Source organism: Oncorhynchus kisutch, linkage group LG4 (genome assembly GCF_002021735.2).
Source record: "Oncorhynchus kisutch isolate 150728-3 linkage group LG4, Okis_V2, whole genome shotgun sequence".
NCBI classification, from domain to species: domain Eukaryota; kingdom Metazoa; phylum Chordata; class Actinopteri; order Salmoniformes; family Salmonidae; genus Oncorhynchus; species Oncorhynchus kisutch.
The window spans coordinates 71,720,736-71,735,088 of record NC_034177.2 but is presented as its reverse complement, the minus strand read 5'-3'; the positions used below and the strand labels follow the sequence as shown (position 1 = coordinate 71,735,088).

At 42.2% G+C, this 14,353-nt stretch overlaps 1 protein-coding gene across 1 annotated transcript; it reads right to left on the bottom strand.

Moving 5' to 3' along the window:
• Window positions 1–11,443: 11,443 nt before the first annotated feature.
• On the bottom strand, window positions 11,444–13,606 carry LOC109888981 (interferon-induced protein with tetratricopeptide repeats 1-like). The gene is made up of 2 exons (XM_020480127.2): window positions 13,500–13,606; window positions 11,444–13,334 (listed from the first exon to the last, which is right to left on the bottom strand). Exons 1-2 carry the CDS (start codon window positions 13,523–13,525, stop codon window positions 12,017–12,019), a joined length of 1,344 nt encoding a protein of 447 aa, XP_020335716.2. The 5' UTR covers window positions 13,526–13,606; the 3' UTR covers window positions 11,444–12,016.
• Between the last annotated feature and the right edge of the window lie 747 nt (window positions 13,607–14,353).

The window sequence follows — 14,353 nt, the reverse complement described above, 5'->3', positions numbered from 1 at the left end:
ATTTTTAGATAAGCTGGTGACTGGCTACAGCTGCAAAAGAAGAACCCTACGCTGGCCACTTGGACATTTTGGCGTACAACGTGTTTGTCATCTTGACGAATCCATCGTGAAGAGGATTCAGGAGGAGGATGCTGGTGCCCCATCCGCATGACCCACAGAACTGACAATTCACACAAGTAAGTGTGAGTGATGTTGCATGTGTGTGTGTCTGACTCTCCTACCTTGGCCTGCTGCAGCTATATATGTGACTGAGTGAGTGAGATGTTCATAAAATTCCTGAACTAAGTGTTTTCATCATACTAGATTGCAGCCAGTAGCAACAAGAAGAAGCGCTGCGATGTGTGTGGACCCAAGAAAGACACAGTACACATGCATCAAGTGCAAGAAATGCTTTGCAACACACACACAGTAAAACTCTGTCCCTCATGTGGTGTATAGACCGGCCTTAATTTGTGTTCAATGGGGCTCATTTTATAATTTCCCTAAAATACTGTACAGTGGGGCAAAAAATGTATTTGGTCAGCCACCAATTGTGCAAGTTCTCCTACTTAAAAATATGAGAGAGGCCTGTAATTTTCATCAAAGTCCGTGTTGCCCAGCAACAGCCCCAAAACATCACTGCTCTAGAGGAGATCTGCATGGAAGAATGGGCCAAAATACCAGCAACAGTGTGTGAAAACCTTGTGAAGACTTACAGAAAACGTTTGACCTCTGTCATTGCCAACAAAGAGTATATCACAAAGTATTGAGATAAACTTTTGTTATTGACCAAATACCTATTTTCCGCCATAATTTGCAAATAAATTAATTTTAAATCCTACAATGTGATTTTCTGGATTTTATTTCTCATTTTGTCTGTCATAGTTGAAGTGTACCTATGATGAAAATTACAGGCCTCTCTCATCTTTTTAAGTGGGAGAACTTGCACAATTGGTGGCTGACTAAGTACTTTTTTGCCCCTCTGTATGTACCATTTGTTCTTCCAATTTGTTCAGTTCGAAGCAACAAACATCAATAGTTATGAAAACCTTATTTAATTTATATTTGTTCCAGATCAACATGATTTATTCTACCCATGTCTTGATTACAATAGATTTTTGTTGACAAAATCTTTTAATTTTATGAATAGAGCTTTTCTTGATAAATGTGATCTAGCAGAGGTAAATGGCAAATATTAACCATGTATGCTGTCTATATTGCTTATAATTGATATAAGTCAACATTTAAGTATTAAATATTTTAAGTAAATTGTTATTGCTGTATTGTTTTTAAAACACAATAATGTTGTGGGTCCATCAGACCCGCGAACATTGGGTTAATAACAAAAACATGAACACCACACAAGGGTTATGTAATGTGTTGGTTCGGGCCCATAGCTAGCTATAGTTCTTAAGCTGTATTTCCTCCAGCAGTATTTTCTACCTTGTCCTTGCCTCATTATATGTTTCAATTGTGGCGACAGGTAGCGTAGTGATTAGAGTGTTGGACCATTAACCAAAAGGTTGCTGGATCGAATCCTTGAGCTGACAAAGTAAAAATCTGTCGTTCTGCCCCATAACAAGGCAATTAACCCACTGTTCCCTGGTAGGCTGTCATTGTAAATAAGAATGTGTTCTTAACTGACTTGCCTAGTTAAATAAAGGTGGGGGGAAAAAAAGAAAAAAAATGGGACAATGGGATGTTTGTTATGAAGTTGAACGTATGCGCTATGACAGAATGTGCAACGATTGTCATTGGTGGAAGGAGAGGAGGACCAAAATGTAGCGTGGTAAGTGTTCGTCATACTTTATTTGACTGAACGCACAAAACAAAATAAGAAAGTGAAATGAAAGAAACGAACCCGTTCTGTAAGGTGACATACACTAAACAGAAAACAACCACCCACAACCAAAATGGGGAAAACAGGCTACTTAAGTATGATTCTCAATCAGAAACAACGAACGACACCTGCCTCTGATTGAGTACCATACTAGCCCAAAAACATAGAAATATAACAAAGAAAAAAGAACATGGACTACCCACCCCAACTCACGCCCTGACCAACCTAACACAAAGACATAAAAAAGGAACTAAGGTCAGAATGTGACAGAATGTTAAAAATGAAAATAAAAAGTTAGTTATTTTGGACAAAAAGAATACACTGCCAGACATTATATTCATATATTTCAAACCTTTATTTAACCAGGTAAGCTAGTTAAGAACAAGTTCTCATTTATGACTGTGACCTGGCCAAGATAAAGCAAAGCAGTGCGACACAACAACAACACAGAGTTACACATGGAATAAACAAGCGTAGAGTCAATTACACAATAGAAAAAAAAGAAAGTCTATATACAGTGTGTGCAAATGACGTGAGGAGGTAAGGCAATAAATAGGCCACCGTAGCGAAGTAATTACAGTTTAGCAAATTAACACTGGAGTGACAAATAGCAGATGATGATGTGCAAGTAGAAATACTGGTGTGCAAAAGAGCAAAAAGTAAATAAAAACACTATGGGGATGAGGTAGGTAGATTGGATGGGCAATTTACAGATGGGCTATGTACAGCTGCAGCGATCGGTTAGCTGCTCAGATAGCTGATGTTTAATGTTAGTGAGGGAAATATAAGTTTCCAGCTTCAGCGATTTTTGCAATTCGTTCCAGTCATTGGCAGCAGAGAACTGGAAGGAAAGGCAGCCAAAGGAGGTGTTGGCTTTGGGGATGACCAGTGAGATATACCTGCTGGAGCGTGTGCTACCGGTGGGTGTTGATATCGTGACCAGTGAGCTGAGATAAGGCAGAGCTTTACCTATCATAGACTTATAGATGACCCGGAGCCAGTGGGTCTGGCGACGAATATGTAACGAGGGCCAGCAGACTAGAGCATAAAGGTTGCAGTGGTGGGTGGTATAAGGGGCTTTGGTGACAAAACGGATGGCACTGTGATAGACTGCAACCAGTTTGCTGAGTAGAGTATTGGAAGCTATTTTGTAAATGACATCGCTGAAGTCGAGGATCGGTAGGATAGTCAGTTTTACGAGGGTATGTTTGGCGGCGTGAGTGAAGGAGGCTTTGTTGCGAAATAAGAAGCCGATTCTAGATTTAATTTTGGATTGGAGATGTTTAATATGAGTCTGGAAGGAGAGTTTACAGTCTAGCCAGACACCTAGGTATTTACTACATGATTCCATGTGTTATTTCATAGTTTTGATGTCGTCACTATTATTGTACAATGTAGAAAATAGTCAAAATAAAGAAAAACCCTAGAAGTAGAAGGTGTGTCAAAACATTTGGCTGGTACTGTACATATTCAACATATATTAGATATCTACTTCAGGATAAGGATGGGACATTTGTTTTACAAGATATCTTGACATATGACCTCGTTTGGACCTATTTTGCAAAGTCACCATGATCAAGATGTGATTACTGTATGTGTGACAGGTTAAAGGAAATATTCATAGCCTGTTAGACATTAAAAAGTATTAGTAAGTTCATAGTATGTGAGGATCTTAAAACATCTAAGGTTAAAAAGATGCATTCAGTATTAGTTCATAGAGATTGATAACATTCATATAATTGTGTTAAAGTTCAAATCTGTCAAAGGGTACGAATTGTGAGAGTAATGTGTAAACGTCATATTGATTACTTTATTGTGTGGTGCCTAAAAGTGTTAATCTGTGATCTACGAAATGCTCTTAATCTATGAGCCGGAGATCGATTGCTCTGGTCTCCACCCATATTCCTGGGGAAAATCGCTGTCTTTTCTCATTACACTAAACGTTGAATTGAGAATACAACACCGTATCACTCTCGTGATTATTTCTCCCCTGTTTTCAGGGGCGTAACATATGTAGCCTAGTACTCTTGAAATTCTGCAAACTCACTGTCACTGGATTATAAGGATCTTTGTTCAAGTTAAGGGAGGGTGGGATAAATTGTCCCAAAAGGTTAGTTGAGCCACCCCTTGTTTCTAGGAAGCCATACACAAAATTCATATTTTGGAAACAGTCATAAGTTTATGGAGTCTGTAAAGGAAGAAAGCTTTGCAGTTTTGGTCACGAACAGGTGCGACTGGCACCTACTACAATACCCTGTTCAGAGGCAATTCAATCTTTTGTCTTGCCCATTCACCCTCTGAATAGCACACATACACAATCCATGTCTGAATTGAAAATCCTTCTTGAACCTGTCTCCCCCCCATCATAAAAATTGTTGAAATTGTAGCATTTATATTTTTGTTCAGTATAAATTTCATCTCTTATTCCCAGCTGTCTGACAGGCCCTGGTCCCCCTGATCATAGGATTGCGTGATCATACTCGTTCTCTTAAATGCTTTGTGAATACTGGCCCTAGTGTATGAATAGCAGTCTACAAAATTCTTCACATTCTTATTGCGTCTCTCACAGGTTTTATGAGATGGTCCTATTGCTTGTGTGATTTATATAGTTTGGCTCAACCAAAGTCCACTGCGAGTGACAAGGACTCGTTAGTCTCATTTTCAAAACTCACATAAATGTAATCTCTCATTTCTGGTCACAACTTGCAGACTTGTTTACATGCTGCTGTGCGTTTTGTTGCTAACCTTACTTTGCTACCTAACAACGATTTTTACTTTTAATGACCGTTTCTATTTTAGTTTTTCCCTCCCTCACCCAATTTTTTTTTTGTTTTGCGTTTTGTTGCTAACCTTACTGGGGATACCTGACAACTTTACGGTTTTTACATTTTAATTACCGTTTATATTTTTTTGTTTTTCCCTCACTCAACTTTTTTTCATTCAACTTTTTCACTCCGGACGCTTTATCTTGACAGGGTTCGTCAGGACCTCCACCAGCCGAAGCTAAGTAGTAACAGTAACATGATGCCTTCTAATTGCAGTCACTGTACTCATAATATACAGGAGAAAGATCGCCTTACGGCGAGGATAGCTGTGCTGCAAGCCCAGCTTGTAGGAAAGGATGAAACGGCGTCTGTGCCACCAGTAAGTACAGATCGTAGTATAAATCCCCTCGCACGGTCCCCGCAGCCGGACAACTTTCTCATGGCTTCTGGAGGGAAATGCTGTAGGAATGCTCAACCTGTGTCACTCGTTCAGCCTACAGAAACTTTCGACCCGTTCTCCCCATTAAGCAGTGAGTCGGAGTCAAAGGCCGAGCCTTCTCGGGTCTCTTCTCCTCCCGTTACGGGGTCTGAGACGCCGAAGCCTCCCACCATTAGCTCTGACAAATTGAAAACCCTAGTCATTGGCGACTCCATTACCCGCAGTATTAGACTTAAAATGAATCATCCAGCGATCATACACTGTTTACCACTGGGCAGGGCTACTGACGTTAAGGCTAATCTGAAGATGGTGCTAGCTAAAGCTAAAACTGGTGAGTGTAGAGAGTATAGGGATATTGTTATCCACGTCGGCACCAACGTCAGAGGTCACCAAGCGCAACATAGCTTCAGCGTGTAAATCAGCTAGAAAGATGTGTCTGCATCGAGTAATTGTCTCTGGACCCCTCCCAGTTAGGGGGAGTGATGAGCACTACAGCAGAGTCTCACAACTCAATCGCTGGTTGAAACGGTTTTCTGCCCCTCCCAAAATATAGAATTTGTAGATAATTGGCCCTATTTCTCGGACTCACCCACAAACAGGACCAAGCCTGGCCTAGCTGGAGGGGTGCTCTCATCTTATCTACGAACATAGACAGGGCTCTAACTCCCCTTGCTCCACAATGAAATATGGTGCAGGCCAGGCAGCAGGCTGTTAGCCAGCCAGCCTGCCAGCTTAGTGGAGTCTGCCACTAGCACAGTCAGTGTAGTCAGGTCAGCTATCCCCATTGAGACCGTGTCTGTGCCTCAACCTAGGTTGGGCAAAACTAAACATGGCGGTGTTCGCCTTAGCAATCTCACTAGAATAAAGATCTCCTCCATTCCTGCCATTATTGAAAGAGATTGTGATACCTCACATCTCAAAATAGGGCTACTTAATGTTAGATCCCTCACTTCCAAGGCAGTTATAGTCAATGAACTAATCACTGATCATAATCTTGATGTGATTAGCATGACTGAAACATGGATTAAGCCTGATGAATTTACTGTGTTAAATGTGGCCTCACCTCCTGGTTACACTAGTGACCATATCCCCCGCGCATCCCGCAAAGGCGGAGGTGTTGCTGACATTTACGATAGCAAACAATGTTTTCGTCTTTTGAGCTTCCAGTCATGAAATCTATGCATCCTACTCAATCACTTTTTATAGCAACTGTTTACAGGCCTCCTGGGCCATATACAGGGTTCCTCACAGAGTTCCCTAAACTCCTATCGGACCTTGTAGTCATATCAGATAATATTGTAATTGTTGGTGACTTTAATATTCACATGCAAAAGTCCACAGACCCACTCCAAAAGGCTTTCGGAGCCATCATCGACTCAGTGGGTTTTGTCCAACATGTCTCCGGACCTACTCACTGCCACAGTCATACTCTGGACCTAGTTTTGTCCCATGGAATAAATGTTGTGGATCTTAATGTTTTTCCACATAAACCTAGACTATCGGACCACGATTTTATTACATTTGCAATCGCAACAAATAATCTGCTCAGACTCCAACCAAGGATCATCAAAGGTCGGTGCTATAAATTCTCAGACAACCCAAAGATTCCTTGATGCCCTTCCAGACTCCCTCTGCCTGCCCAAGGACGTCAGAGGACAAAAATCAGTTAACCACCAAACTGAAGAACTCAATTTTTCCTTGCGCAAAACCCTAGACGCAGTCGCACCCCTACAGAAAACATCTGAGCTCTGAAGCAAGCTTCCAGAAAATTGGAACAGAAATGGCGCCACACCAAACTGGAAGTCTTCTGACCAGCTTGGAAAGACAGTACCGTGCAGTATCGAAGAGCCCTCACTGCTGCTCGATCATCCTATTTTTCCAACTTAATTGAGGAAAATAAGAACAATCCTAAATTTATTTTTGATACTGTCGCAAAGCTAACTAAAAAGCAGCATTCCCCAAGAGAGGATTGCTTTCACTTCAGCAGTAATAAATTCATGAACTTCTTTGAGGAAAAGATCATGATCAATAGAAAGCAAATTACGGACTCCTCTTTAAATCTGCGTATTCCTCAAAAGCTCAGTTGTCCTGAGTCTGCACAACTCTGCTAAGACCTAGGATCAAGAGAGACACTCAAGTGTTTTAGTACTATATCTCTTGACACAATGATGAAAATAATCATGGCCTCTAAACCTTCAAGCTGCATACTGGACCCTATTTCAACTAAATTACTGAAAGAGCTGCTTCCTGTGCTTGGCCCTCCTATCTTGAACATAATAAATGGCTCTCTATCCACCGGATGTGTACCAAACTCACTAGAAGTGGCAGTAATAAAGCCTCTCTTGAAAAAGCCAATTAAATATAAAAAACTATTGGCCTATATCGAATCTCCCATTCCTCTCAAAAAAAAAATCTAATCTGTTGCGCAGCAACTCACTGCCTTCCTGAAGACAAACAAACAATGTATACGAATTGCATTTGTGAAGGTGGTAAATTACCTTTTAATGGCGTCAGACCGAAGCTCTGCATCTGTCCTCGTGCTCCAAGACCTTAGTGCTGCTTTTGATACTATCGATCACCACATTATTTTGGAGAGATTGGAAACCCAAATTGGTTTACACGGACAAGTTCTGGCCTGGTTTAGATCTTATCTGTCAGAAAGATATCAGTTTGTCTCTGTGGATGGTTTGTCCTCTGACAAATCAACTGTACATTTTGGTGTTCCTCAAGGTTCCATTTTAGGACCACTATTGTTTTCACTATATACTTTACCTCTTGGGGATGTTATTCGAAAACATAATGTTAACTTTCACTGTTATGTGGATGACACACAGCTGTTTTTGACATTTCAATGAAACATGGTGGAGCCCCAAAATTGCCCTTGCTGGAAGCCTCTGTTTCAGACATAAGGAAGTGGATGGCGGCAAACTTTCTACTTTTAAACTCGGACAAAACAGAGATGCTTGTTCTAGGTCCCAAGAAACAAAGAGATCTTCTGTTGAATCTGACAAATAACATTGCAAAAATCAGACATTTTCTGTCCAAAACTGATGCAGAAAAATTAATCCATGCTTTTGTTACTTCTAGGTTAGACTACTGCAATGCTCTACTTTCTGCCTACCCGGATAAAGCACTAAATAAACTTCAGTTAGTGCTAAATATGGCTGCTAGAATCCTGACTAGAACCCCAAAAATGTATCATATTACTCCAGTGCTAGCCTCCCGACACTGGCTTCCTGTTAAGGCAAGGGCTGATTTCAAGGTTTTACTGCTAACCCACAAAGCATTATATGGGCTTGCTCCTACCTATCTTTCCGATTTGGTTCTGCCGAACATACCTGCACGTATGCTACAGTCACAAGATGCAGGCCTCCTAATTGTCCCTAGAATTTCTAAGCAAACAGCTGGAGGCAGGGCTTTCTCCTATAGAGTTCCATTTTTATGGAATGGTCTGCCTACCCATGTGAGAGACGCAGACTCGGTCTCAAACTTTATGTTTTTATTGAAGACTCATCTCTTCAGTAGGTCCTATGATTGAGTGTAGTCTGGCCCAGGAGTGTGAAGGTGAACGGAAAGGTACAGGAGCAACAAACCGCCCTTGCTAACTCTGCCTGGCCGGTTCCCCTCTCGCCGCTGGGATTCTCTGCCTCTAACCCTATTACAGGGGCTGAGTCACTAGCTTACTGGTGCTCTTCCATGCCGTCCCTAGGAGGGGTGCATCACTTGAGTGTGTTGAGTCACTGACATGGTCTTCCTGTCTGGGTTGGCGTCCCCCCTTGGGTTGTGCCGTGGCGGAGATCTTTGTGGGCTATACTCGGCCTTGTCTCAGGATGGTAAGTTGGTGGTTGAAGATATCCCTCTAGTGGTGTGTGGCCTGTGCCATGGCAAAGTTTGTGTGGTTATATCCTGCCTGTTTGGCCCTGTCTGGGGGTATCATCGGATGGGGCCACAGTGTCTCCTGACCCCTCCTGTCTCAGCCTCCAGTATTTATGCTGCAGTAGTGTATGTGTCGGGGGGCTAGGGTCAGTCTGTTATATCTGGAGTATTTCACCTCGCCGCACTGGTCTGGCTACGGGGAGCATTCAACCAGGTAAGGTTGGGCAGGCTCGGTGCTCGAGACCTCCTGTGCGCTTTCGCGGTCCGGTCTATCCGGTGCCACCTCCACGTACCAGCCCTCCGGTGGCAGCCCCCCGCACCAGGCTCTCTCTCCGTCTTCTCCCTACAGGTGCTACCGCCTGTCCAGTGCTGTCAGAGCATTCCTCCTCTCCAGCGCTGCTAGAGTCTCCCGTCTGTCCTGAGCTGCCAGAGTCTCCCGTCTGTCCTGAGCTGCCCGAGTCTCCCGTCTGTCCTGAGCTGCCAGAGTCTCCCGTCTGTCCTGAGCTGCCCGAGTCTCCCGTCTGTCCTGAGCTGCCAGAGTCTCCCGTCCGTCCTGAGCTACCAGAGTCTCCCGTCTGTCCTGAGCTGCCAGAGCCGTCAGTCAGCAAGGAGCTGCCAGAGCCATCAGTCAGCTAGGAGCTGCCGGAATCGCCCTTCACTCCGGAGCTGCCAGAGTTTCCCGCCTGTCCGGCGCTGCCGGAGTCTCCCGCTTGTCCTGCACGGCCGGAGCCTCCCGCATGTCCGGCGCTGCCGGAGTTGTTCTTCACTCCAGCGCTGCCGGAGTCTCCCGCCTGTCAGTAGGTGGCTACTGCCCTGGTCAGTTTTTACTCATTAAAATGGACACTTACCACGCTGCAAATTGGTCCGATCTATCTTACTCCTCATCAGAGGAAGACGACGAACATTACACTGAGGTTAACACAAGTTTATGAGTTCTTTTACGTTTTGTTCTGTGAGATTATGTCATGACCTTTATGAATTATGAACCCTTTATGTGCTTTTTTAAATCATATAAATGCTTAAACATTCACAAAGGGAAGTTAGCTGATAGATTATCTCATAGAACAAAACGCATAAGATCTCCTAAACCTGTGTTTACTACAGACCTTATTTTCAGAGTTTATCCAAAAACACCATTCGTTTCCACATAGGCTTTGTCCATCAAGCCATGCCGGAGTGAGCGTGCCTAGAAAAAGATGGCATTAATATTTCTCTCTGTAAATATAATGGATAATCTGTGCTTCTGCCGAGTCCCCTAAGCAGATGTTCCCGTTTTCAGGAGAAATGGAAAGAGAGCCTGTGAGGTTGAATCCGCTTTTGGACGTTAACAAAGCGACACTCCATTTTAATGTCGAATCGTCCGCATTTACTGGATTGGTTGAACAGTGCAGAAGAGAACCCTGCAAGTTTTATTTAATTTTTGTCAAGACCAGCATATTGGGGGAATCTAGTTTCAGGCCTTTCTGTTAGGCCTGCTACATTAGTTTAGGAGAGAGATAACCAAATAGAGAAAGAAGATAAATGATCTAAGAGTACAGGACATAATGTAAATAAACAACCCCAGGGTTCACATATTCTTGGAATGAGAATGTTTAAGGCCAAGAGTTTTACCTGACTACTTGACCAGACCAGGAAAAACTCTGAGCCTGTATTTCAGCCTTCTGTATGTCAGTTAATCAATGACTAAAATAGAGACATGGGCAAATTTATGGATACTGAACTGGTGTGGCATGAGACATTGGAGAAGTGATGCGTTGTCTTTCTTAAAACAGTAGGTGGCTACTTACACAGATAAAATCATGTTTTTTGTCAAACCATTGCAAGGGAAGTAGTGTTGTCTGACTAAAACTGAAGGGGTAGCATACTGTACAAAGTCAAGGAGCTCAATGGGTGTGTCGTGTAATGTGTACTTCAATAATGTAATGTACTTTAAGGATTTTTGAAATACTGCACAGTACTGGCAATAGATTGACCAATCTTTCACAGCAGCAATGATACGGGGCGGCAGTGTAGCCTAGTGGTTAGAGCATTGGACTAGTAACCGAAAGGTTGCAAGTTCAAATCCCCGAGCTGACAAGGTACAATCCTTGAACAGGCAGTTAACCCACTGTTCCTAGGCCGTCATTGAAAATAAGAATGTGTTCTTAACTGACTTGCCTAGTAAAATAAAGGTAAAAAAATATATATAAAAAATACTGTGATTTCTGGAACAACTTCAGAGAAGGTGATGGATGTATTGTAACGTCTATTGATACTTGTCACCCTTCATTCCCCCATTGCTTCCCATTGAAACATTCTGTGCTATATTGTGGTGTTCTCTGCCTCTGACTGTGTACGCTGACCATGTACTGTATCCATGACCTTATAACCAGTCAAACTCAGCCCATAGCTGATGATAGTCAATGTATTTTGTTGTACAATTTCACCTGGATATCCACAGCTATGCATTAAGACATTGTAGTAACCTACTGGGATAGTGGTTTATAATTATAAAATAACTTGTTGTTTGCTGTTACTGTATTTCTTTAATGAATTATCTCTTAATAGAACAGAATACCTTTATTTTCACAAGAACTTACAAGATATTAGACAGTATAATATTAGACATGAAATACATTTACCTGAAACAGAATCTATTGTGCCAGGTCCGCAATAAAATTTTTTTAAAAAGCAATAAGATCCTATCTGGATAGACAGTCTGTAAGGCTAAACAGGGCCTTTCTACTCTATAATGCAATATTGAAGAACAAAATATTAGTTTGTCTACACTACATTAGTGTGCAGCAAACCTTTACAGATACAATTGAAACTGTGGATTTGAGACAGATGTTTGTCATGTTAGGCCTACATATTTATAGGATTTACAATCAGCCTTGAATTTTTACTTTCTAGTTTTAGTATTGTTGATCATGCAAATAAATCCTTGTAGCCAAATTAAGCGCAGACATTTTTAATACTAAAGTATTCAATTGTTACTGAATAAAATCTTGTCCTAGATTTGTCCTAGTGGTATAGTGAATATATTTTCCACATTAATCAATCATAAACAGGTGATGCAAAGTTGAGTTATTCGGCAGGCAGTTCTGGTTAATTCAAGCCTTTATTGTTAAAAAAGGTCTAGAACTGGCTGACAGCACCATCTCTATCAAGTCCATCCAGAAAGTCAACAATTTCCTCAGCTCTGTCTCCTCCATTATGGACAACGGACAACAAAACACGAACACTGCTGTCACGTTGGCCAGTGGGTAGCATAATCTCTACTGCCTTCTTGTGGATATCAATTGACCTGGAAGCATCTTGTTTGGCATAAAACAAATACTGGGCATACCAGTTGTAGAATTTTTGTAAATCCTGTGGTTCCATTCCTTCTATTTCAAGAAGCAGGTCCTCAAATATCTTATCTGCTCTATCAAATCTGCCAGATTCTTTGTACATGGCAGTCAGTTCCAGTTTTACAGCAAGGGATTTGGGGTAGAGTGCGACCACCTCTTCATAAAGGTTGACTGCATTTTCAATCAGAATATGCCTCATTGGGTTCCTTTTCTCTTCCAGAGAGAAAATCTTCCATTTGTAACACTTCCCAAGATGTCTCTTCAGCTGGCGTGAATTGGGGTGTCTCTCCAGGGTCCTTCTTGCCAGGTCAATGCTTGAATCATGAGAGACGTATTCTTTGAAAAAATCTAGCAAGATTCCAAATCCACCAAAGCAGTCCAAAGCCTTCTCTTTCACTTCCTTTGCAAGTGTACATGCTTCCTCAACCTGGCCACTCTCTGCAAGCCTCTGAAGGTACATCACTGTGATGTACAAATCTTCTGGATCCAATTCTCTAGCAATCCGTAGGTGCTCCAACATCTCAGATCGCAGCTTCGGGGTAATGTCTTTCCTGTCAACAGATTTATTAAATGCCATGGCGTAGCCACAGCGCAGCACCTTGTTCTCAGGGTCCTCTTTCAAGGCCATCCGGAAACAATATACCGCTGCCTTCCTCTTGCTTACATCAAACTTATTCAAAGTCCAGGCCCTTTCGCCCCATACTACACCTGGGCAGGGCGAGGGGTTGTCCCGCAATAGTCTCCCCACCTTCTCCACATAGGTCTGGCTCTCTGTTAGCTCCCCTTGGTGATAGTGTACCCAAGCCAGGTTCCCATAGTGGACCACCAGACTTAGCTCCACACCATCTTGGCTGCTTTGGCGAATGGCCTCTTCAGCCTTCTTCAGGCAATGAAGAGCGTCCTCTGTGAAGCCCAGAGCATAGTGTAGGTAAGCCAGGAAGTTGTACAGATAACCCTCCCAGGAATATTGAACCCCCTCTCTGTTGCTGATATCTATCATCATTTCTCTGAGGCTTTCTAGTTTAGATCTGCTGTAGTCCAGCTTCCAGGTGAAGTGGCATTCCAAACCCTGCAGCCTAATTTTCAAGGAGGTCTGAGCCATTCTGGTTAAAAAAAGACAACATTTGAATTGTATACATTTTTTTCATGAACAATACCTAAGAGAGATATTTAAGACCTGGATGGTGAACCAAGGACTAATTTCAGTCATGAGAGAGAGAGAGAGAGAGAGAGAGAGAGAGAGAGAGTGCTAGAGAGATATCACTTACCTCATAGTTGGACAAGAGAAAGCCATCTTGTGGTCTCTGAGTTTCAACACAGAGCAAATGAGTGTCTGATTAGATACCTCACAGACTCTATCCTGATTTTATACCACATTATCTTCCAATGGGCAAGTTATGCTGATATTACCTCACTTTACAAACAACTATCATAATTTTGTTTCTAGCAAATAGAGACTAAGGCAAATTAGTGTTTGCCAAGGGCTGTTACGATAACCATATTACCGTCACATCAGCAGTTATGAGTCATGAAGGCAGTCAAATTCCACTTGACCGTTTAGTCACGGTAATTAGTCTCATTCAAGCTCTGATGCTAATGATGGTCATTAGTAGCTTACCAAACACGCTAACTGCCTGGTACTCAGCACTCTATTGTCCCTCTAATCACTCTGCCGTCAATGCAAATGTCATCGAAAATCTAATCTAACACTTCATGAGAGCCCATGAGCTCATGTTGTGCAACATTTCTATAGTCTATGCAATTGCGTGAGAAAACAGAGTGGTGGCCTCTATTAAAAAGAGGAGGATTCCATCAGCTTTCTAAAGGCTTACAATATTCATTTCTCAACTTTCCTAATATTAAGCAAATTGCTTCTCTTTACAGCAGGAGTATAGCCTACCTGGCTGGCATTAAACAATGAACCTCCATTTGCTATTTAAGTGCATGGATGACATGTCTTTTTTTTCCCCTGCCCCTGTTTTGAGACAGGTGCATGACAATGGTCCATGTTAAAGTATGATATGTTCGGTAAAAATAATAAAGACAGACACAAATGTCAAGTTCAAGCATTGTACATGTCCCTACATACGGGGTCTAGGGAATAGCCCAGCTATCAATTACC